Source organism: Corapipo altera, unplaced genomic scaffold (assembly GCF_003945725.1).
Source record: "Corapipo altera isolate COAL_440 unplaced genomic scaffold, ASM394572v1 51, whole genome shotgun sequence".
NCBI classification, from domain to species: Eukaryota; Metazoa; Chordata; class Aves; order Passeriformes; family Pipridae; genus Corapipo; species Corapipo altera.
The window spans coordinates 3,521,668-3,546,767 of NW_020884892.1; the positions used below are offsets into that span (position 1 = coordinate 3,521,668).

Here is a 25,100-nt window from a genome sequence, read left to right on the forward strand (position 1 = left end):
CTGTAGTGAGGCTCAGTGACTCAAGGATCAGAGAATGTTCTTTCAATGCCAAGGTAAGGATGAATATTACTCATGTCCAAAAAAGAGCACAGTTCCTTCCTTTCATGGGCAGTGTGTGCCTGAGCATAAGTGTGCCTTCATCTTTATTGCTCCTAATAGAAAACATTCTCCAGAAGATACATGCACTAGTGACTGTGGATGTGAAGAGGGGCAGAAAAGGGCATTAGGAGTCCAGGAGGTGAAGAGGGCAAGTCAAGGCAGCAGGCTACAGGCAGATTCCTAAATGTTGCTTCTCATGAGGTCAGAACACCCACCGATGAATCTGCTATAATGTTGCTCTGTCTTTCGGGTCAGAGGAGGCAAAGAAATTTCATAGAGGAGCGACCACAGCCTCTGGAAAGGTCAGGTCTTTCTGTTCTGCCTTCTTTTAGGGTCTCTGACATAAATTCTAAGGAACATGTCCCTGTAAGACTTGTCTCATCTAAGTCATCTTCAGCAAGAGGCGCAGTGATGGGGTGCATACTGGTAGAGTGCAGCTGCCCAGTCAGTCTCTGCTGGGGGCTAAGGCTCAGCCTGGCCTTGGCCAAGCCCTCCTGGCACCTGTAGCAAGTGATGTACAAAACTCAGTGTAAGGCTGGTTGGAGCTGTAAAGGAGCAAGACACCAGCTAGGACAGGTGACTGTGTTTTCCACACAAATGATTTCACTTCCTTGCACTTGCTTTTTCATGCCCATGAGCACCCAGGGTGTTTGTTCAGGTAGTCCTGCCACAATTGCCTGTGTTGACACAGAGGACAAGGGACCCAGGCCTCTGGGTCCCTATGATCATGGCTCCTGGTTGTTCCTTGATTGGCAAGGTTGTGTTTGGATGTGTCTTTTGTGCTCTTGGGCACGTTCATCTCGCCCCACCCCACGAGTCATCAGCAACACTGCTGATTTACTGTCTCATGTCTTCTCTTGGTGCTCTTCCCTCTACATTCCTGGTCTGGGTGTCTGGAGGATGTGCCATGGTACTGATGACCTTCTTCAGCTCCTCCTGCTCCCAACACTCATGCTTCCATTCATGATAATGTTTCTGTTGGAAATCTCTGCACTCCCACCCCTGCTACATCCTTGACTGCAGCTTCCCATAGATCCCGTTGAGTTAAATAACAGGCACCCACCTTCCCTTCAGCTCCAGGGCTGCATTTTGTTCTCTGTCTTCTTTTATACCTGATCTAAGGGCATTTGCTTCAATGAGCCCATACATAAGATGGATTTTTCTGTCCAGGCCAAAAGGCACTTCCAAAGACAAAGAATATGGTCAAACTGTGAGGCTGTCTGTTAGGCTAAATACTGGGATTAGTTCAGCATCCAGCACAGAAAGCTAGGGAAAAGAAAAAAAAAATGAGAAAGAGGAAAGTTGCAGACACTAGCCCCCACTGTTTTTTGAGATGGGGTGGTGATTGAGAGGCTGCTTCCACCACATGAGGAAGGTAACAAGCTTGCACTGTAACGTTGCAGTGAAACACAGCGGGAAGGATCAGAAAATGCCCAAGTGATGGCAGAGATCAGTCCCAGGGCTGTGGTGAATCTGTTTTGGGGCTATGTTAGTGATACAAATCATCCTATAGGTGTTTTCTGGATTAAAATCTGTTTTGTTGGACTAAGGCATATATAACTTTTGTGGCCTTTTGCCCATGGCTGTATTTTTCTTGTCACAATGAGATATAAGTTGTGACATTTTAAAAATATTTTTATAAGCTGTTTCTCAGTTAATACATCTGCACTGTTTCTCTTACAATAGGAAATTATTTAGGTTTATAACCGTAATTAATACCGAGATGAATTGTTGTTTTCACAGTTTTTACTCTTTTTATTTAATTGAGTACATCTGTAGTATGACAGAAAAAAATATAATACTGTGAATGCTCTAGGAAGGATAATGAGGTTCCTAGACAGTCATTTGTACTGAAATTAACTACAGTAACAGGCATGGAATTTAATGCTAAGTTTATTAATATTGAATACACGCAATAGCTCTGATGATTTAAGAGTGAAAGTGTGGTAAAACTGATAATCAGTAGTTGTTAAACAGAAAAATGAAACAGAAAAACATAAGGCAGAAGTGGGTGTTTATGCATATTCCAGTGGCACAAGTGCTGTGCCATGGTAGTGACTTTCAAGTTCCTATTAAGAAAAGCTGAAGAAACAATTTAATACACAAATTCCTAACATGGGAGCCGGATCAGAGTTATGTGATTCAGCAGACTGTTGGTATGTTGGCCTACTGCTCTCCAACGCAAACATGAAACTTGTGAAAAATAAACTTATATATAATAATAAACAGTCATGAGCTTAGGCATAAGACTCAGTATTCCCCTGAGCTACAAGTCATCAGTGTTTGTTTACGGACTTATTAATATGGTGGAAATTGTACTTTGCTCCAAGCTTGTCCCACTATTTCTGCACCCCAGAAAGCCAACCACATCCTGGGCTGCATCAAAAGCAGTATAGGTAGCAGGTCAAGGAAGAGGATTCTGCCCCTCTGCTCTGCTTTGGTGAGATCCTACCTGCAGTTCTGCATCCAGCTCTGGGGTCCCCAGCACAGGAAGGACATGGATCTGTTGGATCAAGCCCAGAGGAGGCCAGCAAGTTGATTAGAGGGATGGAGCACCTCCCCTACAAAGAATGGCTGAGAAAATTGGGATTGTTCATCCTGGAGAAAGCTTCGGGGTGACCCTAATTGTGGCCTTCTGATATCTGAAGGGAGCCTAAAAGAAAGATGGACAGAGACTATTTACAAGAGCCTGAAGTGGCAGGACAAGTGGGAATGGCTTCAAACTGAAAGAAAGCAGGTTTAGATTAGGTGTTAGGAAGAAATTCTTTACTGTCAAGGTGGTGAGGCACTGGAACAAATTGTTCGCAGAAGCTGTGGCTGCCCCATCTCTGGAAGTGTTGAAGGCCAGGCTGGCTGTGGCTTGGAACAACCTGGTCTAGTGGAAGGTGTCCGGGCCCATGGCAGTGGGGTTGGAACTAAACAATCTTTAAGGTCCCTTCCAACCCAAACCGGTCTATGAGTCCATGATTATTTCATGCTGAAGCACTATGTTCATGAAAACACTGTTTTATTTTTTTTACCATAGGTGACAAATTAAAGCGCCTTTGGCATCGTGGGGCTGTGTCAGCCTGAGCTGTGCAGCCGAGGGTCCTGGGGCGAGCGGGGAAAATCACCCCTCAGAGGGGTACGGGGAGATCACGGAGAGGTGTCCCGGTTATCCCCGTGTCCCTCAGCCCACGGTGGGGTGTCCCAGCTATCCCCGTGCCTCTCACTCCACGGTGGGGTGTCCCGGTTATCCCGGCTATCCCCGTGTCCCTCAGCCCACGAAGGAGTACCCTGGTTATTCCCATGTCCCTCAGCCCACGGACGGGTCTCCCAGGTATGCCGGTTATCCCCGTGTACCTCAGCCCATAGCGAGATGTCCCAGTTATCCCGACTATCCCCGTGTCCATCAGCCCATGGCGGGGTATCCCGATTACCCCACTTATCCCCGTGTCCCTCAGCCCATAGCGAGATGTCCCGATTATCCCGACTATCCTCGTGTCCATCAGCCCATGGCGGGGTATCCCGATTACCCCAGTTATCCCCGTGTCCCTCAGCCCAGGGCGGAGCGTCCCGATTATCCCGGTTGTCCCCCGTCCCTTATCCCACTCCTGCCGCTCCCTCGGCCCGCGGGCGGTGCCTCGGGGCACGGCGCTGCCGCCACTGCGCATGCGCCGCCCCGCCCCGCCCGCGCCGCCACCTCCGTGTCGGCCGCGGCAGATTCGCCATAACGCGGCGCGCAGGGAGCTTTTTTTTGGTTGTTTTCCCTTTATCCACCAGTCTCTTTCCCGAGCGGCCCGCGGTCTGCTCCCGGCCCGCCGTGCCGCGGTGCCCCCGCGACGATGGAGGCGGGGGCCGCAGGTGAGCGGGGCCAGGCCGGGCGGGCGGGGGAGCGCGCACGGATCCGCGCGGGGGGGATGGGGAGGAAGTAGTTCCGGCGGGTCTGTGGTGACGCTCCTTCCGCACGACAAGTAGTTCCTGCTGCGGCGGCTGCCGCTCCCCCCGCCTCAAAACACGTCGCTGCCGGGAAGCACTGGGGCTGTGGGAGGGTGCTCCGGAAAGCCACCGGAGGACCGGGGCAGCCCGAGAGCACCGCGGTGTCCCGGCGGCCCGTCCCGAGGCTCCCGGTCAGGAGCGAGTCGGGAATCCAGGGAGTGAGCAGCTGGAGCTGCTGTTGGGGCTGAAATGCTGCATGGAGACCTCATAGCAGCCTTCCAGTAGCTGGAGGGGGCCAAAGGGACTCTTGGTCAGGAGCCGTAGTGACAGGACAAGGAGTAATGGGTGCAAAGTGAAAGAGGGGAAGTTGGGGCTGGATATTGAGAAGAAATTCTGTACTATGGCGGTGGTGAGACACTGGAACAGGCTGCCCAGGGAAGCTGTGGATGTCCCATCCCTAGAAGTGTTCAAGACCAGGCTGGATGAAGCTCTGAGCAACCCGGTCTGGCGTGAGGTGTCCCTGCCCATGGCAGGCGTTGGGATCAGATGAGTTTTAAGGTCCCTTCCAACCCCTTCATGTTCTATTATTCTGTGATTCTGTTCATATCTGGGTTTAAAACACTCGTGCACTCCTCTGGCAGCTCCTTGAGGGCCTCAGAGTTCAGCTGCAGAAAGCAGATACCGAGTTAGAGACGTTTCCCCTGCATTATCATCTCAGGCCTTTTTGTGCCATTTATTGCCGGCTTTCACAGGCGTTACACCTGTGGCTAAAGTTGCACGGAGGTGACAGCCTTGGCAGGGCTGTGGATGTGCCTTCTGTGTTTCACAGTCCCTGTGTGCTCTTGCAGTACAAGTTTGTGAAGTGGTGCTGCAATAAGTTAATGCCTGTTAATTACGCTGTAGACTCAAGTTTGGCTTTTGTTTGTCATTCACCAAGTTGACATTTTAATTTTTAGAATCTTGGATTATTTTTAGCTGTTTATGGAGTATTTATGGATAGTTTACTACTCAAATCACCATTAAGGAGTAAGTACCATAAAATAAAACTCCAAAAATTTAACCACAATATGAGGAAGAACTTCTTTACCTTGAGGGTGGCAGAGCACTGGAACAGCTGCCCAATGAGGTCATGGAGTCTCCCTTTCTGGAGACATTCAAAACCCACCTGGATGTGTTCCTGTGTCACCTGCTCCAGATGATCCTACCTTGGCAGAGGACTTAGACTGTGATCTCCAGAGGTCCCTTCCAACCCTGTGTATTCTGTGATTCCGTGAAACAGGGTTTTATGCCAAAGAGAATGGCACTGTTGGGAGAATAACTTGTATCTGAGTAGCAGAATAGTCAACAGGTGCTATGTTACTGAAGGACTCTTGTGAAAGCATTCCAGGACTGCTTTGTATTGTGATCCAACTTTCAGTGAGAAATAAATCTCTTACTACTAGTGCCACTAATAAATTCGTATTTGTTTGGGCACATTTCTCTTAACAAAGAGTTTTCTGAGGGTAGCTGAGCCCAGAACTGTCACAAGTGTTCAATATTTTTGATAATGCAGCTGCTGAACTGTATCTGACCTCAGATGCATTTCCATTACATGTGCTTCCAAAGGTCAGGTTTGGAGCATTTAATCCAGGGCACTTTGAAGTCGATGGCTGATCACGTAGTTTTTGCTAATTCTTTGAGAGGTTCTGAGTGGTTTTGGTGTCTGGCAGTGCAGCTCACAGTTCAATAGTGTACATCAGTGTATTTCAGTGGTACCTTCAGCAGTGGTGCATTTAGCCACATGAGGGAGATCTTAGAGCGTGGAAATAAAAAGGTCTTTCTTACTTACTTACAAACTTTTTGTTTATTTATTTTCTGACTTTTTTTCCCTTAATGATGGAAAAGCTACCTTGTTTATATGTTTGATGAAATGATTATGGTAAACTGCTGCAAATAATTTCATTTTCTAATTATTTAAATACTCCTTTAAATCCAGTTCTGAATTTTATATATATTAGCCGACATAAATGTGTGGAGGCAGTTGTCTTCTTTTAAAGAACTTTATTTAAGTTTTTTTCAGAAGCATTTGTGAAAATGGAGTGTGTAAAAGAAAAAAATGCCTTTTATTTCAATATCAGTGTGAGCAGCAGGTTGAGGGAGGGGATTCTTCCCCTCTGCTCCTCTCAGGTGAGACCCCACCTGGAGAACTTCTGGGGCCTCACAATTTGAAGGTTGCTATTTGAATGCTACAATAGCTGAGCTGTGTTAGAGTCTACATTATTTAGTGTTCTTAGTGTTGTGACTTACAAAACTATAATCTAGGACAGTATTGGATGATTTGGATCTTAGTTTTGTTTCATTCCTGACATATCATGTGTCTGACAGTGACTCATGAGGGATGTCTATATAGAGAAGTATAAGAACAGGGTAAGCACACAGTGATACTTGTCCAGAATACTCTCTTAAACCATCTTACAGGCTTTGCTGAGCCCTGACTAGTGTCTTTCAATTTAGTTCTTCTTGGTCAGCTTCCAAGAATTTTGAATGCCAAGTGGATGTGTACCCATCTTACAGTTTAGCAGCAAGGAGAGATCAGCTAAAAGACAGGCAGTGGTTTCATAGAGATCATTCTCTCATCATCTCCTTCATGACACACCTGATTTATAGTTCTTCATTTTACACTTTACCTTTTCTCCAGTCCTCAGTTCCATCCTTTCCAGGCAGAAAAATTTTAATTTATTTAACTGCTCATGCATGGAAATAAACTGAGTTGTTGATTTTTCCTATTTCTATACCTTTTAAGGATTCTTCTTATTACTTATTGTTTCATTTTATTAGTTTTTCAATTCAGAGGAATAGTATCCAAAGATGTAAGCCCAGTATGGACCTTTGCAACAGTAATCTTTTTTGTTTTTTATAGGACCATCTGTTTTACAGGACTGTCTCGTGTAACCATAAGGTTTTGTTTCTGAGCACTGCAGTTCTTAGCCTTGTGTTGAGGCTGCCTTTAAAGTGTTTGACATAACTGAGAGATCTTTCATAGAAAACCTCTCCAAACCCTTTTAACATGACTGCAAATTGGAAAGCTTGTTTTGCTATGGGCTCACCTTCTTTGAAGGGTCTTTTTCCTGCACAGCTTACTTTTTACTGCACAGGCTCTTGGGCAGACCTGTTACTATTGAGATGTTTTAAAACTGTTACTGTATTCTGCTTTTTATTTTTCAAGTTAATAAAATTACCCTTATTGACCTACCTTACTGTGTTTTTACATTAAATTTGATGCAATTTACAATCTTCTTTTGTTTTCCTCCTTTGACAAAACTTCTACTAAAGCTTTCTTTCACTGCTGTTTAGTTGTGCTGGGTTTTTCCTTCCCCTTTCTAAAATCTTCTTTGATGATTAGCATCAATTATGATGCTTTTAAATAGCCCTCATGCTGCTTTCAAGGATTTAGCTCATCTTGGAACCTTTTTAGTCCTTTTTGTGGTTTGTTTTGTTAAAGATGCTTTTAATCTTTTTATAGTTCACATTGTTGAAGTGAAACACAAACATTTGGCTCTTTATCACTCTTAAGAGGATTTTTGAGTACTTCTTTAATCAGGGTTACAGAGTAACTCTCAAGTAGTGTCACTTTGAAAGGGGTCTTGTGTTTTACTTCTGATAAAATCAAAAACTGTCTCCTCATGTGGTTTCCTTGGCTGCATGCTGGACGAAACAGTCATTAATAGTGTCTAAATATTTAATCTTGGCGTCCTGGCCCTGGCCTGACATTTAACCACTCTTCATAAGACTAATTAAAGTCTACATTATATGGTTGTTTCTGCCTTTGTAACCTTTTATCCCCTGCAGTGTCGCGGTCATTGCTGCCCTCATGATCAGGTTGTTACTCGTGTAGTCCTGACACTGTGCTTTTCTGTGCATTGCATTTAAATTCCTCAGGAATTCTGTTACTTGTTAAAGTCGCCTGTTAATCAGATTTGACCCTAGGCTGCTTCTAACAGATGGTGTTGCTTCACAAACAATACATCTTTTGTCCTCAGTATTTTGAGGTGGTAGTGACCCACAGGCGTTACAACAGGGTTTGTCAGAAGCTTGTTTGAACGTGTGTCTGTCAGTAATCCTTGTCTACAGCAAGGCATTCCCATTTTGACACCTTATTACACTTATTGCATTATTGCAGTAGTATGTAGATTTGTCTTTTAAAAGCAACTACAAAACCAAATGAAAGAAACTGGTTTGCTCATTCTTGTTAACATTTTATTAACTTCTATGTCACTCTTCATTTGAAAACAGTCTTCATGATTTTTACTTCTGCACTTTCATCTTTGTGGTCTTTTGCACCTATCACCTACTTAAAAGACTTATTAAAGACTTATCACTCTTTAATTTAAAAACATTTTCATACTCAAATTTCCCGCTGGTAAAGCCTGTGCTCCTCTGTTTTGATTTCTCAGCTTGTAATTTTCTCTTGGGTATGTACAGAAGTGAGAGTTTAGTTCTGCTCACAACAGCACTCTTGTGAATTCATGTCCTAAGCATCTTAACTAGTGCTTTTTCTTGATCAGAAACATTCTAGTTTTTGCAGGAATGCATCCTGTGTCAACATTGCTGTAACTTTCTTGCTTCATGTTGAAGTAAAAAATGTTTGTGTCATTTAACTAATGATAATTAAATTACTCTGATTTTAGTCAGCAGCTAAAACTGAGAACAGCCATGGTCAGGGGCTCCTTTTCTTTGATTGAATGTGTTGCAGGTTTTGTCTCAGTAATTGTCTTATGCTGGTGAATTAAAATCCAGTGCTTACTTTTTAGAATAGTCCAAATTCAGGTGAAAGAAGACCTAAAATAGCTTAACATGTGATTGAAAATTTTGTATGTTTGAAATGGCATTGCAAATGAAAAATAGCTAACATTCAGAGAAGAGTAAGGTCTGATGTCTAAGTAATTACTTTTAATATATTTCACAGTCATATAGGATATCCTAATTCATTGTACTGTATGAGCCCATTCTTTTATGTTCTTCTTTCATGTTCAGGTCAAACCGTTTCCTTACTGAGAAATAATGTTTTTTGTATTAAACACAAATTATTGGCTTTTTGCATGCTGCTTTCATATTAACTGTTATCTCACAATTTCAATGCTTCTACCTAAAAAAGCTACCAAGGAAAGTCTTATTGTTCTTAAGCTTTAGTATCTTACATGCTCAGCATTTGTGTGTGAAGAATTCTTTAACAAAACCAACCATTTTATTGGAAGAGTTGTACCCACTTTTTATTGCACTTGATATTTGAACAGAAACTGCAAAAAGAAAGAAAAAACCTAACAAGACCCAGTCGTAGTCTGATTAATAAGATTTTTAATTGCAGAAAATTCTTGTAGGTAAGGATTTGATGGTGATGAGGCAACAAAGTTTGTTTCAGCTCTGTGGAAGGAGATATGTGATTATTCATGTTCTGAACTTCATTACTGTGTATTTTAGGGATGCATAAGTATGTGTGCTATCAAATTTGTTATTCCAAAGGCCAGCAGATATCCAGTGAATTTTTATTTTTGTATTTAACTATGGAGTTCTAGTTCCTTTAACAGCTCTAGAACTTCAAAGGCATTTACAGAAGTTTTTAACTGTTGCCTACATTTCAAGGAGAGCAGAAAAGTTTTGGATACATTAGAATGATTTAGGGCATATAAATACGGATTTGTTTCCTTGTTCTGTGTTTCTTGTGAAAATAGGTATTAAAAATAAAACAATACCCAACCCTGATCCTTCATTTTATGCAAAATGAAAGTTTTAATTAGTTAAAATTAATTCTGGATTAAGTTTTGTCATAAAATAATTAAAAGTATATATGACAGTAATATATAACCTGATTGCCTTAAATACTGTTATTTTCAGTGATTTTTTTCTAGGATAAGTGCTTCTTTCTTCCCTCTTCTCTCTTCCACATTCCAACTTTAAAGCAGAACAGGACAGATACTGTTTTATTCTTTGTGAAGGAGTTTGGGAATCGGGGAATCTGCTTCCTACTTTCTATTTGTTTTTAGTAATCCATTTATTGAATTCTCTGCAGACATGACTAGTGTAAAGGAAAAAGAATACTAATTAAGAAATATACTGAGGTTTTGGGAAGAATTAAAAAAAATGGCTTCAATTATGTTATAGCTTCATTTTTCACATTTCCATTTAAGAAGAAAATTACTGGTGTTATTTATTTTAATGTATGTTTAGCATAGTTTATATGGTCAAACTGAAGATAATGAATTACCACAAAGCATGTTTAGTGAATGGAATGTTCCAAATTGGTTTTGGCTGAAATTCCTGATGTTTGTGTACCTGCATACTTGATTACTGTTTCTTTCTTTCTTTGCATACTTAATAGCTTCCTAATTAATTGCTCTGTTGATTTCCTACATAATTAATTATTCACTAATTAGCCATTGATTCCCTGCATAGTTAATTAACTTACTCCTTATTTGATTTTTACACTTAATTGACTATAATTCATTGCTTTATTGCTACACCACCTAATTAGCAACTGGTTAATCAATTATTGTTTGCTTATTCCATACTTGTTTAGTCTGGTGATCAGCACAGTTTATCCTCTGCTCTCTGACCTCCTTTTCCAGTCATTCTTGCTAAAATAATTTCTTTGCTCAGTTTGGTTTCCATCTCTCCTCTGAGCAAAGCACACACATCTTCTGTGTGATCTGCTCCCTGCACCTTCACTAACACACCATCCTCTGCCTCCTGTTCTCTTCTGGAGTTGGTCCAGCTTTGCTTCTGTTTGATGGTTTTGGTAATCAGATACTTTAAACAACCACGGAGACCCTTGGGGATTCTTCTTGCCCTTCTGCCCATCTCCCAGGTCCTCCCTGGGAGGAGTGAGAGATAAGGTGGTGTGCAAGTACCGATTACAGCTGCTGAAGGAGGAGCAGTGAGCCTGAGCTTCTAGGGAAAACAACCGGCAGGTCAGGAGGCAGAAACAAGTGACAAATAAAACCTCAAAACAGAAGTGGCAGCTAAATCATGGAATTTCAGTAATTTTCAGTCATTTCAGTTAAACCTTTAGGTAAATGCTCATAGGTTTTATTGTGGATCTTAAATGTGCATTTACATGTAAAGAAAACAGTTGTCATCCACTGTATCACAAACAAGCTTCATTCACTTAAAAAAAAGAAAAAAAAAGAATGATGCTAACTAGAGCAGAACTAGTTCAAAGGAACATTTCCATTAAAAACATGCTGCAATCAAAACTGAAATGTCTGTGTGCCCAGAGAGCAGAAAGGCTGAGAAGGAACCACACCGAGCTCCTAAGAACACTCCGAGTGTACTGGACATTTACATGGCTGCCTGTGTGTAACACAGGGTGTGTCAAACAGTGGGAGCAGCATTGGGGTTGTTTTTCAGAGGTGTTTTGAAAGAGAATGAAGGCATAGTCTGCCTTTGAGTTTTGAGGTATGCTTTTGGTATATTTCAAGTGCACGCAACTATATCTCAGAGATATATCTCAGAGGTATAGAGAAGATATCTCTGCTGTTCTTAAATTTCAGGACACTTTAAAGAAGGATTTTTCTTGAGTGGGGGGAACTGTATAATTAATGTGTCATGAGGGAATTGGAATAATGCTGTATAGGGTAGTGATCTTTGCTTAGGATTGTTTTGAAAATAGATCCCAAAATACAGCTCCCCTGTTCTCTTACCCCTGGATTCATCCCAAAGTTCACAAAATATCACTTTTATTTCTGTACTTATTCATCTGATCTGTGATTTGGTTTGTACCTCAAATAGTGTTGCTTGTTCCAGGTTGGTTTCAGTGGGTGTATGGCCCTAATTTTCTGTAGGGAGTGTAGGAATTGACACCAATCTTTGGGGCAGGACTTTATACATGTCCCAGGAGAACAAGCACGTTGTTAAAACTGGCTCCTCATTATTGTTAGGTTTCTTTGGAAACTGAAGAGAGCAGGGCAGGGACTGTTGAAAAATCAAACCATTAAACCAAATAACAGCAGTTTTAGAAAGAACAAAGTCCTCTTATTTTCTCTGCCAAACAATTTTGAGCTTTTTTTTAGCTGAGATTATATTAATCCTTCTTTATTGTTACTTGCATTCCTGAGGCTTTGCTTTCATATCACGCCTCAAGTACCTGTGAATTTAAAAAAAACCCAAAAAACCAAAGTTTTGCCTAAAAAGTTGTGTCAAATTTCTGTTTAAAGCATTGTCCAAGGAGAGTTTTAATGAAATTTGTTGTTTGCTGCTGCTTTGAAGGGTTTTAGTTTGTTGGTTTTTTTTTTCTTTTTGAATCAACAGGAACTTTTAATGGAATTTCTGTGTCGAAGTGTATGAAATACCCAGATGGTTTTGTTATTGTTGAACATTAACATTGCCTCTGAGGCTGATACTTTCTCCAATAAGAGCACAATTTTTGTCCCCTCTTAAATTTTCCTCCTATTCCTGCTCATTTTTCTTCATGTAGATGGGTCAAAATGAGGCCTGACACTTTTCAAGCATATTGAGATAGAAGCAGAAAAAAGTGGTGGTTGTACAATTCTGAAGTGAATGGCCTGGAGGAGGAAGGATGTGATGACATGGCTGTGACTGTCATATGATGAACCACTTTGTGGTTGGCAGCACTGCAGATGTTTTGACCTTCCTCTCCACTCTTTCATTATGGCAGAGCCACATCTAAGGAAAATGACCCCTGAAACCACAAACTTAACATTTGTAGCTCAAGATCTGTGCTCGTGGTAATGTTCTAGGGCAAAAATGACACAGCAAAGCACACTTTTTTAATAAAAATATAATTATTTTGTACTATAGTGAAGAAGTTTTATCTTTCATGGTATTTAATTTTACCTCCCTTCTTTTGTTTCCAGCACTTACACAAGTAATTAGAGAGTTAGACTTGCTTAGGCGTGAGGAAGTAGAAAAGTCAAGTATATAAAAAGTAACAGTGAGGTCCATGAACATAAATTAGGATTTGGAGCCAAACTGTATTTCAGATTTGCTTTATAGGACAAAATATTTTGCATTTATACTAATGTGATACACAACAAACCTGGACAAGGACTTTATGTCTTATATAATTTTACCATGTGTTTGAAAATATATAAAATTGTAATGTTGTCTGAGGCTGGAAGGGAGAAATAGGTCTTAATCTGTCCTATTTGCTTTTGGATCTTGTTAGAAAATTTCTAAGATTTAAACCAGAAGAAGTTTTTAGCCCTGTGACAATCTGGGTAGGAGTTTAATCATTTCTTAAATCAATTCATTCTGGAATGTATTATGAATGTGTTCATTTAATGGTATAGCATTCTTTGTTTCACCTTGTTACTGTCTGTTAGGTGTATTAAGTAATCAAAACCTCAATAACTACTGGTAACACAAATAATTTAAATTTGAAAATATTAATTACTTATTTTAAACTTGTTTTTTCAGGGATCAATTCCATCTTCATGTGTAAGCTTTGTAACTTATTTTCGCCAAATCAGTCTGAACTATTGTCTCATGTCTCCGAGAAGCACACAGAAGAAGGAACCAATGTGGATGACATCATTATTCCTCTCCAACCTCTAACAGTGCCCACAAACACAGGCAGAGATGGAGAAGGTACATTCATAAATTGAGAGGAATGTAATTTTCAGTCTTACTTGCTTTTGTAATAAAGCCTGTGGTGTGATGTTTCTGTGTTGTGTATAGAATGATTTACATAGTTTGATTTTATAATAATCACTCTACAATTGCCACCCTGAATTTCATTCAGCACAGAATAGATCGTATGACAGATGTGGATAAACTCAACATGTCAGAGGGGATGATGACATTGGTTCATTGTCAGTTTTAAATGTCAAGTACAGCAAAGTCTGCTTCCTACAGCTTTAATTTGAGCTGTGTAACAGCTTTAATTTGAGCTGTGTAACATCTTTAATTTGAGCTGTGTAACAGCTTTAGTTTGAGCTGTGTAACAGCTTTAATTTGAGCTGTGTAATAGCAGTGGGAAGATTGTGTAACACCGGTGGAAAGCAACCAGGGCACCATGGATGAGAGTGTGTCTTGAGGCTTAGGTGTGCTTCTTGAGTTGTCTGACTTGTTTGTTGTGATTCGGGTAATATTAATAGTTCTATTTCAACAAGGAAGTGGCACAATTAATAATTTATAACTGTGTTTTGATATTGACAGTGGTAAATACCTCTGGTAGTCAGGGTTGAATTACTTATACAGAACAATTTTACTCTGCAGTGTCAGAAGTTACATTTATTCCATTCCATTTTTAACTGATTATAATTGCCATCCTTTGGAATATTAGCAGTGGATTAAAAATAATTCAGACTTTATAATTATATCTTCTTTTATACCCTTACTGAGTAATGGATTTATATTGTAGGCAAACCTCTTATTTAACACAAGTACTAGGATTTTCTAGTCATGATTTCTGGATTTTAAAAGCTGTGTGCTTATGAGTCAAAAGCACTCTAATATCATACTTTAAAGAATTTTTTTAACATTAACATGTGCATGTGATTTTTCTTCACTTATTTACCAGCAGTAATTCAGTAATTATATTAATTTCATCAACGTAAGAAGATATTTCTAATAATGGCCATACAGTATTCCATTACATCTGCTATGTCCTCATATGGTTGGTGAGGAAGATTCACACCAGATTATTATTTCACACAATACCCAAAATTACCAACGCCTCAGGAGATGATGAATAAATTTCAAATCTGGTTTCAAAATGCAATTCTAATTTTATTTGAATTGCATAGAATGAGTTCCTCTAGCATGCAGAAGGCATCTTCCATTTTTACATCTTTGTTTCCTTTTATCCCTTCACTAAATAGTGTTTTTGAGCACAGTGAGACTGGTGGTGCTTTGTAACATATTCTTATTCCTTTTAGTAAAAAGACTCTCCTGTAAACTTCTCTTTGCATTTGTATCAGGACTATCTGACTTTCTGTATTGTATGTCTTCAGCATGCATTGGATATTTATGAGAATAGTTTGTAATTGCCATTATGATGTGAAGCAACAGAATTTAAACATATATAGGTTTTAAGAAAATAACTTTGCAAATCTAATTATGTAAAATATAACATTCATATGTTAAGTTACACATTCATAAGTTACCTTTCTGATTATTCTTGATGAATACTTCTGTTCATCTGATATACTCATATGGTGCCACCTTTTTCAGATTATGTAGCCCAACTCTTTTCCATCTGCTGTCAGTGAGGATGTCAAGGTAAATTACTTTCACGTAGATTTCAAATTGTATTCTAGGCATACTTCAGCACTTCTCCTTTCCCATCACACAGATTGATAGGAGAAGAGGGTTCTAAAGTCCCATTCAATTATTTTCTATGTTCCGTTTAAAAAAAATAGGGTTTTCTACAGTTGAATATAGGAATTGGGAAGAGTTCTTCTTTCAAGGCATTAATTTTTCCCTCCTGTTATGGAATCTGCAGCAGCTAAAAAGTTTGTAGTGTACAATTTTTTGTCAGTGAACCAGTCTCTGTAGTAATTCAGTATTGTCCCTGAAAGGAGAAATATTCGATGAATGACAGTCTTAGAAATTACAATTTCCTTTTAGTTCTTAGTGACTAATAGATGAACATCTTTTTGTCTTTCGAAAGCCCAGTGTCTCTTCCAAGTATTGGTAAATGCTGTAGCTATTCCACAGTTGGTATAGATGAGTGAATGCTGAGTTGCTGATGGAGCTCTTTGTTCTGCCCGAGTAATAAATTAATGATTTTATAAGTACTGTGGACAAGTAAAGTGCTAATCAAGTAATCTGTGTTTATTACTGTAATGTTATTTTATTGACAGTGCTCTCTGCCGAATTTTGTTTAGTCACACCACTTTCCCATTGTTAAGTCATGATCTGTTTAGAGTTGATTTGTGCTAAACATTTTGGTAGGACAGTGTTAGAATTTTGTTATTAAGTGGGACCAAGGGTACCAGCCAGATGCTGCTGTTACACAGCAGTGCATAGGTCACATTTTGTCCAGCGCTGGAGTGTGACATCTTTGCTTGGGAAATGACTGGGAACTGTAGTCACTCACACTCCAGTTTTTTGTAGGGGTTCCTTTCATAACTTTTCACGATGATCTCCATTTCCTTCAAAGTGCTTCTGAAAACTCTGCTCTTTTTTTGCTTTTAGTTAGTCAGATTGGCGAAGATTTGGGGGACAGCATCAATGACCCTGGCTTCATCTATTCATAATGTTCCATAATGATCTGTTCCCTGATGGATCACTGTTTGGTTTAGGCTATATCTGCATTATGGGATACATGCTCTGTCAGTTATGGAACCTTGAAGAAAGTTACCTTGAAGGAATTCTGCATATCATAATTTCCCCTGAGGAGTTTATCTGATTAAGGTCACTTAAAACCATGGCATGTGCATGAGCCTCATCCTTGCTTGAACACAGGACACACCCAGAGCAGACATTGACTCGAGGGATGAGGTGTTCTAGGTGCTGTGATACACAGACAGAACAGTAACAGGATAAGGCTGTGGATGAGATGTGTTTGTGCAGAAGATTCTGAATACAGCTGTGTACTGTTGTGATGAATGAAATATAAGCTTTTTACACTGACGTTTGAGGAAAGATTCATGGTGCATAATGCATTGACCTACTAAGATTTGCTCAGGATATTTAAGTGAACACCTGCACTTGTGACTTCTGACAAAGTTCTTGTATTAAATAGATTGATTTGGAGAAGCTTATGTGAATTATTCCTGTGAAGGAACAGTAAAAAATAGTCATATAGTTTATTTCATTATTTTCTTTTTGAAGTGCCTTTTTTATGTCTTTGAGTACATAATTATACAGCACAGCACAGAATGTCTTCCCTGAATATTGCCACTGCTCATCCAATACCAGTCAGCATAAAGTTTGGTGTCAGTGAGTCTGTAATGAGTGTAAAATCCCCAGAAACAACTAATTTGTTTTTGGGGGAACAGGATCTTACTTTAAAATCTTTTTAATGACCAATTTAAGACTTCTATTTCTGACTAAGTGTCCTTGAAATAAGCGTTAGGCTTTTTTTCATTATTTATTTAATACACTGCTTTATTTTTAACAGTTAAGCAGATTCTTTTTTCTAGCAAGTGATGTTTGATTAACTTGGTTATATGCTGGCAGATGAATGACAATGTGCTACTATTAAATTACTGTGTGTTGTTAATCTTAGGTGGTGCTTTGAGCAGTGTTAAGGACTCACTGGGGCCAAGCTGGATAGAGAGGAAGCTGGAATTTATGGTCATGTGCATCATTAAAAATTTAATTCTGGCTAGCTCAAAGTATCTTGCGATATATTTTGTCCTGGAAAGAGGAAACCAAGGAGCAGGGAAAAGAAAGGACTGTGATAAACCTCAGGAGTTCTGGTGATGTGTACCAGTGGCTCGTATGAGCCCTCCTGTTCCTGTGTTGCTGCCTTGCACTTGCCACCAAACCCACTTAAATGTTTGGAAACTGCTGTAAATTCTCCTACTGGTGGGCACATTTACAAACATTTGTAAAATTTGCACATTCTTTATATATTTGCCACACCATTAGTAGTCACAGTGATAAGAACTGCAATTTTTGTAAGCCATAGCAGAGGATCTACCACCAGCCCTCTAAAGTAGTACTTTTCACATTTCCACCTACATGCAAGATTTTGTTTCAATTTCTGCCTCAGTGTGAAAGTGCTGCTCCGTTTTTCATGAAGTTTACATTAAAACGGTCAGGAAGAACCATGTCTTTGACCCATTTTTTCTTCATTTATTTTGTTGGGTAATCTGATGATTGCATTGTAAAAGAATGAAAGTAATATCATACATAGAATATACTGGTTGCATTATCCATGTCTGTATTCCTCATGTTGATACATTAGCAAAGTGTGACCTTTTGCCATGTTGACGTGAAGATATTTATTGTTTGTTGGCTTGTTTTAATTTTATGTTAATTTCTTCAACTCCAGGCACCAAATACTGATTGCTGTGATCAATGGATATCAAAATAACATGAATGGTAGCAAAGAGAAGTTTTGAGAGCACTGAAATCACCCCTTTCTTTTTGACTGATAGTTGACAAACTACTTTGCTGGAGTAGCACAAAAGTTCAGGGCACTGATGGAGAGTTGCAAAAACTTATGAGGAAAGAGTTGCTTTTTTTTCTATTCATAATGAGATTTTTGATGTTTTTATTACGTTTGTTTAAGCAGACAGGTACTCAATCATTACTGTAAGAAGACAGAATGCTTTCTTTTTCATTTGATAGTAATTACATGATTAACTCAAAGCTGTGGTCTCTAAATGTGGGGTTTTGTTATCCTGGTATACTTAGGGAAATGCTGGAGAGATTATGAATAAGATGCTGCCCCCACCTCCTGTTCTCCTACGTCATCCTCCCTTAAGGTGCCTTGAGGTCGTTTATTTTTCCATATACTCTAAATCAGCCAATTCAATAAGGTCTTTTGGCACCTGGAGTTGAAAATTATTTGTGGTTTATTTTGGGGTTTTTTTTTAATATTCTGTCTTTTTCTGATTTTTCAGACTTTTACACTGCCAGTCTCAATTTGTCAGAATCTGTGATTCTACAGCAGTGATAAGAGAAATGTTAAGCAGGAAATACAGTTTATATTGTTAGGCATTTCTGTGCACTACATCTCATTGATTTAATCAATATTTCGTCTACAGAAATATGGAAATGTAAAATTATATTAGAAGTTGTGGATTACTTCTGATTTTAATTAAGGAAACATTTTTTGCATGACCTCTGGAATTTATTTGTGACCAACAATTTTTTTTGCCAGCTTTTGGGTAGAAAATTCTAACAATAAAGAACCACAGGAAATATTAGGGAGTAATTGTTCAATATATTAAATGGACAATAAGCTTTTGCTTTTACAATATGAATTGTTTTTCTCTGATTACATCTCAAGACAAATAATTTCTGATTTAAATTAACAGGCTTTTCGTAAAGTGTCAGAACACAGTAAAACAACTTTGTAGAATACATGTGCTGCTACAGTTACACAACAGTCTAGAAGAGCTCTTACAGTGTAATTTATGTAAAACTGTGGCACTTTGACATCTGCTGATCTCAATAGCACAAACATTATTGCTTTGCAGCCACCAGAAATGCCAACAAGTACCACTGCTTGAAATAAATTTGTGTGAACCTAACCTTTTCTTAAGCTTTTGGGATAGAGTCTCTCAAACTTCATTCCATGTACCTGTTTTTCAAAAATCAGAGGATATTAGCTAATTAGCTGTAGCATTTAATTATAGCTTCCTTTAAACTTTAACTTTCCTCTCTAGAGCTTCTTGTAGCGAAGAGGAAAAGGGGCAGACCTAAAGGGTCTACTAAGAAGTTTTGTGTGGATGAAGATGTGGCAGAAAACAACCCTGTTCCAAATGAAGAAACTCCCCCTGGAACAGAAGAGGGCCCAGAAGTGTCTGAAGTGTCACCAGGCAGCTTGGAATGTAGGAAATGCAATCGGAAATTCTCCAACACACGTCAGCTGACTAAACATATCTGCATTATTGTCTTAAATGAAGGAGAGGAAGAAGGAGATGGAGGTAAGAAAATGGTGAACAAAAATATCTGAAGCGTTTGTGGAACAGTGTGTTCCCACTGTGAGACCTGACCTGTAATCCCCAGTGTTGGGTTTTAAATGGAATGGAGTTGTCTGTTTCTTGTTACACAAAAAGCATGTTAAAGCAAAACTGAGCATAGAGTCAGACAGAGTATTCAGGGTTTTTTTTCAAAATAGTTAAAATGTTTATTGCACTTACGATGGTCTTAAAACTCCCTAAAATGCTTGTTTTGCATTAGCAACTGTTCTGTTTCTCACAAAGAGGGTTGCAGTCTTTCATTGAGAAAGGCCACACAGGTAAGTATCACATAGATGAGGAAGGATGATCCCGTACAGGTGTTTCTGTCCTGTGACTTGGGAAACCTCAATTCTGTTCTGTTCTTTTGACACTTTTAGAGTCTGCTTTTCTGGATGGCTTGTTTTGCTGTATAAAAAATAATGCCAAACTCGCCTTTTTTACAAAACTTTATGTAAGTAACTGTCCTTGGCATATAAGAGTTCATTGTTTAAATTTAGCTTTAAGATTGAGTTGAATATATCCAACCTCTCAAAGTTTTAGAGTAGAACAGAGCACAGTAGAGTATTTTCAGTTGGGAAGAACCTACAATGACCATGTAGTCCAACTGCCTGACTAGTTCAGGGCTGATTAACAGTTAAAACATATTGTTAAGGGCATTGCTAAATATTTCTTAAAGATTGACAGGCTTGGGGTATCAACCACCAATCTAAATAGCCTGTTGAAAAAGACAACAGTGAATATTCATTTAGAATAGAATAGTTGGAAGGGACTATTGATCATCTAGTCCAGCTGCCTATTTAACTTGGCTAGGAGGTGAATGTCACATTCATACAAAGCAATGACCATGTCCAAATTGTCTATGTAAGTTTTGTGTTTCTGTTTTGTGTTTCTTTTTGCCTTAGCCACAGTTGCTCAGTATGATATCCTGTTGATTCTATTTGCAAACAAAATTTGCCATTGATTTTTTTTTCCAACTTTCTTAGACCCTTTTGTGTCCAGTCTTCCATTATGATACTCAACTACTATGACTATTTTACTTTCAGTGATATGGAGAGTTTAACTTTTGTGGCAAAGCCTAATTAAAATAAGTTTAGAATATGTTGACAGGGCAGAGAAACTCTTACTTTGATAAAGGACCTGGTTATATTTTACTGTCAGCAGTGGTAGGATTTTTCAGCTGTCCATAGTGACCATTACTTCAGCTGTCTCACCTCTGACATCCCAAATGTCCATGCCCTTTACTGTTTGTATGTGCTAGGTCCAATGTTCACATTTGCATTATTTTGGCAATGTTGCCTTTTCTAATGTCCTTTTAAAAGTACTAACTCAAATTAACCGTTCTCGACCTGTTAGCTCATTAGAGTTCCCAAGTCTTATCTTCACTTGTTTCGCTACACACTGCCTGATTTTTCGAACTAAATTGCTCATCCTTTTCCTTCTTTGTAAAGAAAATAGCCTCAGTTTTGGGCAGATGAAACATCTTTTGTTTATTCTCTGGTAAAAGCAAACCAATCATGCAATTAAGTTGTTCATGAGCAGCGAAGGGGTTCCAGTTGTTGGTGAGTTAGGTCTCCAGCCCAAAGCTTCCTATCAACACTCCCCCCCAACTTAGTGTCATCTACCAATTTGCTAATGATAGACTCAATCCCCTCATCCAGATTGTCCGTAAAGATATTAAACAGGACTGGGCCCAACACTGATCCCTGGGGGACACCACTAGTGACCGGCCGCCAAGTGGATGCAGCCCTGTTCACCACCAGTCTCTGGGCCTGGAGTTAGGAACTCCAGCCAGTTCCTAACCCAGCACAGAGTGCCTCTGTCCAAGCCATGGGCTGCCAGCTTTTTCAGGAGAATGTTGTGGGTTACAGTGTCAAAGGCTTTGCTGAAGTCCAGGTAGACACATCCACAACCTTCCCCTCATCCACCAGGTGCATCACCTGCTCATAAAAGCAGATCAGGTTGTTCAGGTAACCTGCCTTTCCTAAACCCATGCTGGCTGGGCACGTTCCCCTGTCCATCCTGTAGGTGCTGTGTGATGGTACTTGGGATGATCTGCTCCATGACCTTGCCAGGTGCCAAGGTCAGACTGACGGACCTGTAGTTTCCCATATCCTCCCTCCCTTCTTATGCATGTGCGTCACATTGGCCAACTTCCAGTCATCTGGGACCTCCCTAGTTAGCCAGGAGGGATGGTAAATGGAGAGCAGCTTGGCAAACTCTTCCTCCAGCTCCCTCAGAACTGAGCACAGAGTCAAGGTGCACCCACCCAGTGCCAAGTAAGGGGGATGGTCACTGCCTTGGTCCTTCTGGCCACACTATTGCTGATACACCCCAGGTGCCATTGGCCTTCTTGCCCACCTGGGCACAAACTGGCTCGTGTTCAGCTGCTGTCAACCAGCACCCCCAGGTCCTTTTCCGATGGGCAGTTTTCCAGCTACTCTTCCCCAGCCTGTAGCACTACCTGAGGTGGTTGTGACCCATGGGCAGGGCTTGGCACTTTGCCTAATTGAACCTCATACAGTTGGCCTTGGCCCATCGAGCCAGCCTGTCCAGATCCCTCTGCAGAACCTCCTGGTTCATACCATGGCATGAATTTATTTTTTTTTCTGTTCTGTTTTTCCTGTTCTTAATGATTCCTCAGATTAGATTGAGTTTCCTGACTACTGCTTACTACTGAATTTATGTTTTCAGGAAAGTATTTGGAAAGACAAATCTTTCCTGTGTTGTAAAAGTCAATTTAGAGCCCATTATTCTATCAGTAAAGCTGTTTTCTTTATGTGCCTTTCTTAGCATTTATTGTCACTGCAGATGGGAGTCTTTTCCAAATTAGCACTGCTCTGCACATATATGTGTTTATGCAATGGGTTTTCTAAGCCTTAGTGATAGCTAGCAAAGATCAAGTAAAGAGTTTTGGAAAGCTTGTCCCAGCTCTGGGTCCCCCAGCACTGGAAGGACACAAGCCTGCCCAGAGGAGGCCACCAAGCTGATTAGAGGGATGGAGAATTGGAATTGTTCAGCCTGGAAAAGAGGAGGCTTCAGGATGACCTCATTACAGGCTTCCAGTACCTGAAGGGACCCTACAAGAAAGATGGAGAAGGACTTATTACAAGAACATGTAGTGACAGGACAAGGGGGAATGGCTTTAAACTGAAAGAGAGTAGATTTAGATTACATATTAGGAGGAAATTATTGTGAAGTGGTGAGGCACTGGAACAGATTGCTCAGGGAAGTTGTGGCTGCCCCATCCTGGAAGTGTTCAAGAACAGGTAGGATGGGGCTTGGAGCAACCTGGTCTAGTGAAAGGTGTCCCTGCCAGCGGGGTTGGAATGAGATGATCTTTAAGGTTCCTTCCAACCCAAACTTTTCCATGATTCTGTGATACACAGATGATGGTGTTGCTGTCTCAGTACACAGTGCTGCAAGTTTTACACCAGTTATTTATTTTATGTGTGTGTTTTTGTCTCTGTATAATGTTCAGTGAATATTTTGGTTGCTTGGTTGCTTGAGCAGATGTGATTGATACCGACGTTTTCAAGAGTAAAGTATCCCTGACATAAAAACTTTTTGAAATCACGCTTATTTTGCTGTACATAAAAAAAAAAGACCGAAACTTCTAATTTGGTGAGATTCCACTGTTGCTGAAGTTCTTAGAGCTGGATGGAGAGTTTTACTGAAGGCCTGTGAATCTTCCAGGGTTGCAGTACCTGCTCTCACATTTCAGACACTGTAGTTCAGAGCAGATGGCTAAAAATCACAAGGAATTTGGGCCATAGGTTCTTCTTTAGTCTTTGACATGTTACGTAATACATTCAGGTTGGTTTTTATTTCCCCTTTTATCCGTGTCTTTCCAACTTGAAGTTAATTTTCAAATCCTTCTGGAATTTTTCTATAGTTCGTTTTTTTTTACTACTTTCTCATATTTTTCATTTCTTACAAAGCTTAGCACTATATGGACATTTGATTGATAATCAGTATGTTTTCATTTTCACTGTGTCTGGCTGCAATGGAGTTAATTTCCTTTTGTAGCAGCTCGTATGATGCAGTGTTTTATATTTGTGACCAAAATATGTTTTAGCTATTGATAAAATATGCTAACATACAAATATTGAAAAGATATATATTGCAATTCTATGTGATATTCTTTATTGAGAGAAACATAATATGCATTTTGAGCTGAAGCTCAAATATTCATAAAGGTTTCCAAGTAATAAAATGTTTTGCTATCTTTTATAGGTCTTCAAGGAAAGTGTTGAAATCCATAACATAATGGACATTTGTAATTAAAATGAATAAATTGATATAAAATTCTATTGAAACTGAAGTGCGTATTGGTCAGAGGAATATTTAAAAGACACAACAGGTCTCTGATGTTCTTTGCTTCTGTGATTAGTGATCCACATTGATCTCTCAAGAGATCAGTAGGTGATAGTTCTCCTACTCTTTCAGGAGTCACCAGGCCTTACTGGTTGCTGACATCCTCCGTGCATCTAATTTGATCCTTTGATGCTGATGATTGCCTTCACTTTGTGGGCTCAGTCATTAAAACAGAAAAAAAAAAAAAAAGAAAAAAAAAGTGACTTAATTTTTTGCAAATGTGGTGTGTTGACCCTGGTTGGACTCCAGGTGCCCAGGTGCCCAATGAAGCCACTCTGTCTCTCCTCTCCTTCAGCTGGACTGGGGAGAGATCACTCACCAGTTACCATCACAGGCCAAACAGACACAATCAGGGGAAATCAGTTTATTACCACTTGAATCAGAGCAGGATAATGAGTAATGAAACCAAATCTTAAAGCACCTTTGGCCTATCCCTCCCTTCTTCCTGAGCTCAATTTCACTCTTCCCCCTCAGCAATGCAGGAGGATGGGGAATGGGGGCTGTGGTCAGTTCATCACATGTTGTCTCTGCTCCTGCTTCCTCTGGAGGGGAAGGACTCCTCAGACTCTCCTCCAACGTGGGGTCCCTCCCATGAGAGTTAGTCCTTCGTGAACTGCTCCAGCATGAGTCCCCCATGGGGTCACAAGTCCTGCTCCAGCCTGGGCTCCTGTCTCCACCTCCATGGGTCCTGCAGGGAGCCTGCTGCAGTGTGGACTTTGCACAGGGTCACGGCTTCTTTCAGGCACTCCCCTGGTGTGGAGTCGTCCAGTGTGGAGTCCTGCAGGGGCTGCAGATGGATCTCTGCCCTCCCCTGTCCCCACCCCAGGCCTCCGTGGGCTGCAGAGGCACAGCTGCCTCACCATGGTCTGCATCACAGGCTGCAGGGGAATCTCTACTCCAGTGCCTGGAGCACCTCCTGTCCCTCCTTCTTCACTGTAGAGTTTTTTCTCTGACATTTTCTCAGTCTTCTTTCCAGTGACAATAGCACAGTTGGTATTTTTTTCCTCTTCTTAAACACATTATCCCAGAGGTGAGGGAGGTGGTGGATTCACCGTCTCTGGAGGTTTTTAAAATGAGACTGGATGTGGCACTTAGTGCCATGGTCTGGTAACCATGGGGTGTTGGAGC

At 40.3% G+C, this 25,100-nt stretch overlaps 1 protein-coding gene across 5 annotated transcripts in view; it reads left to right on the forward strand.

The window, feature by feature from the left end:
- Positions 1 to 25,100, forward strand: part of ZFAT (zinc finger and AT-hook domain containing) — a 128,067-nt gene that overhangs the window by 42,284 nt on the left and 60,683 nt on the right. For 2 of the 5 annotated variants that reach the window (XM_027645751.1, XM_027645756.1), the window contains exons 1-3: positions 3,815 to 3,942; positions 13,429 to 13,599; positions 19,302 to 19,562. In XM_027645751.1, coding sequence (XP_027501552.1) covers positions 3,924 to 3,942; positions 13,429 to 13,599; positions 19,302 to 19,562 — 451 coding nt within the window. In that variant the 5' untranslated portion in view covers positions 3,815 to 3,923. Of the gene's footprint in view, positions 1 to 3,814; positions 3,943 to 9,201; positions 9,375 to 11,574; positions 12,911 to 13,428; positions 13,600 to 19,301; positions 19,563 to 25,100 lie in introns of those variants that run through there. The other 3 variants (XM_027645755.1, XM_027645754.1, XM_027645752.1) reach the window with 3 other exon arrangements.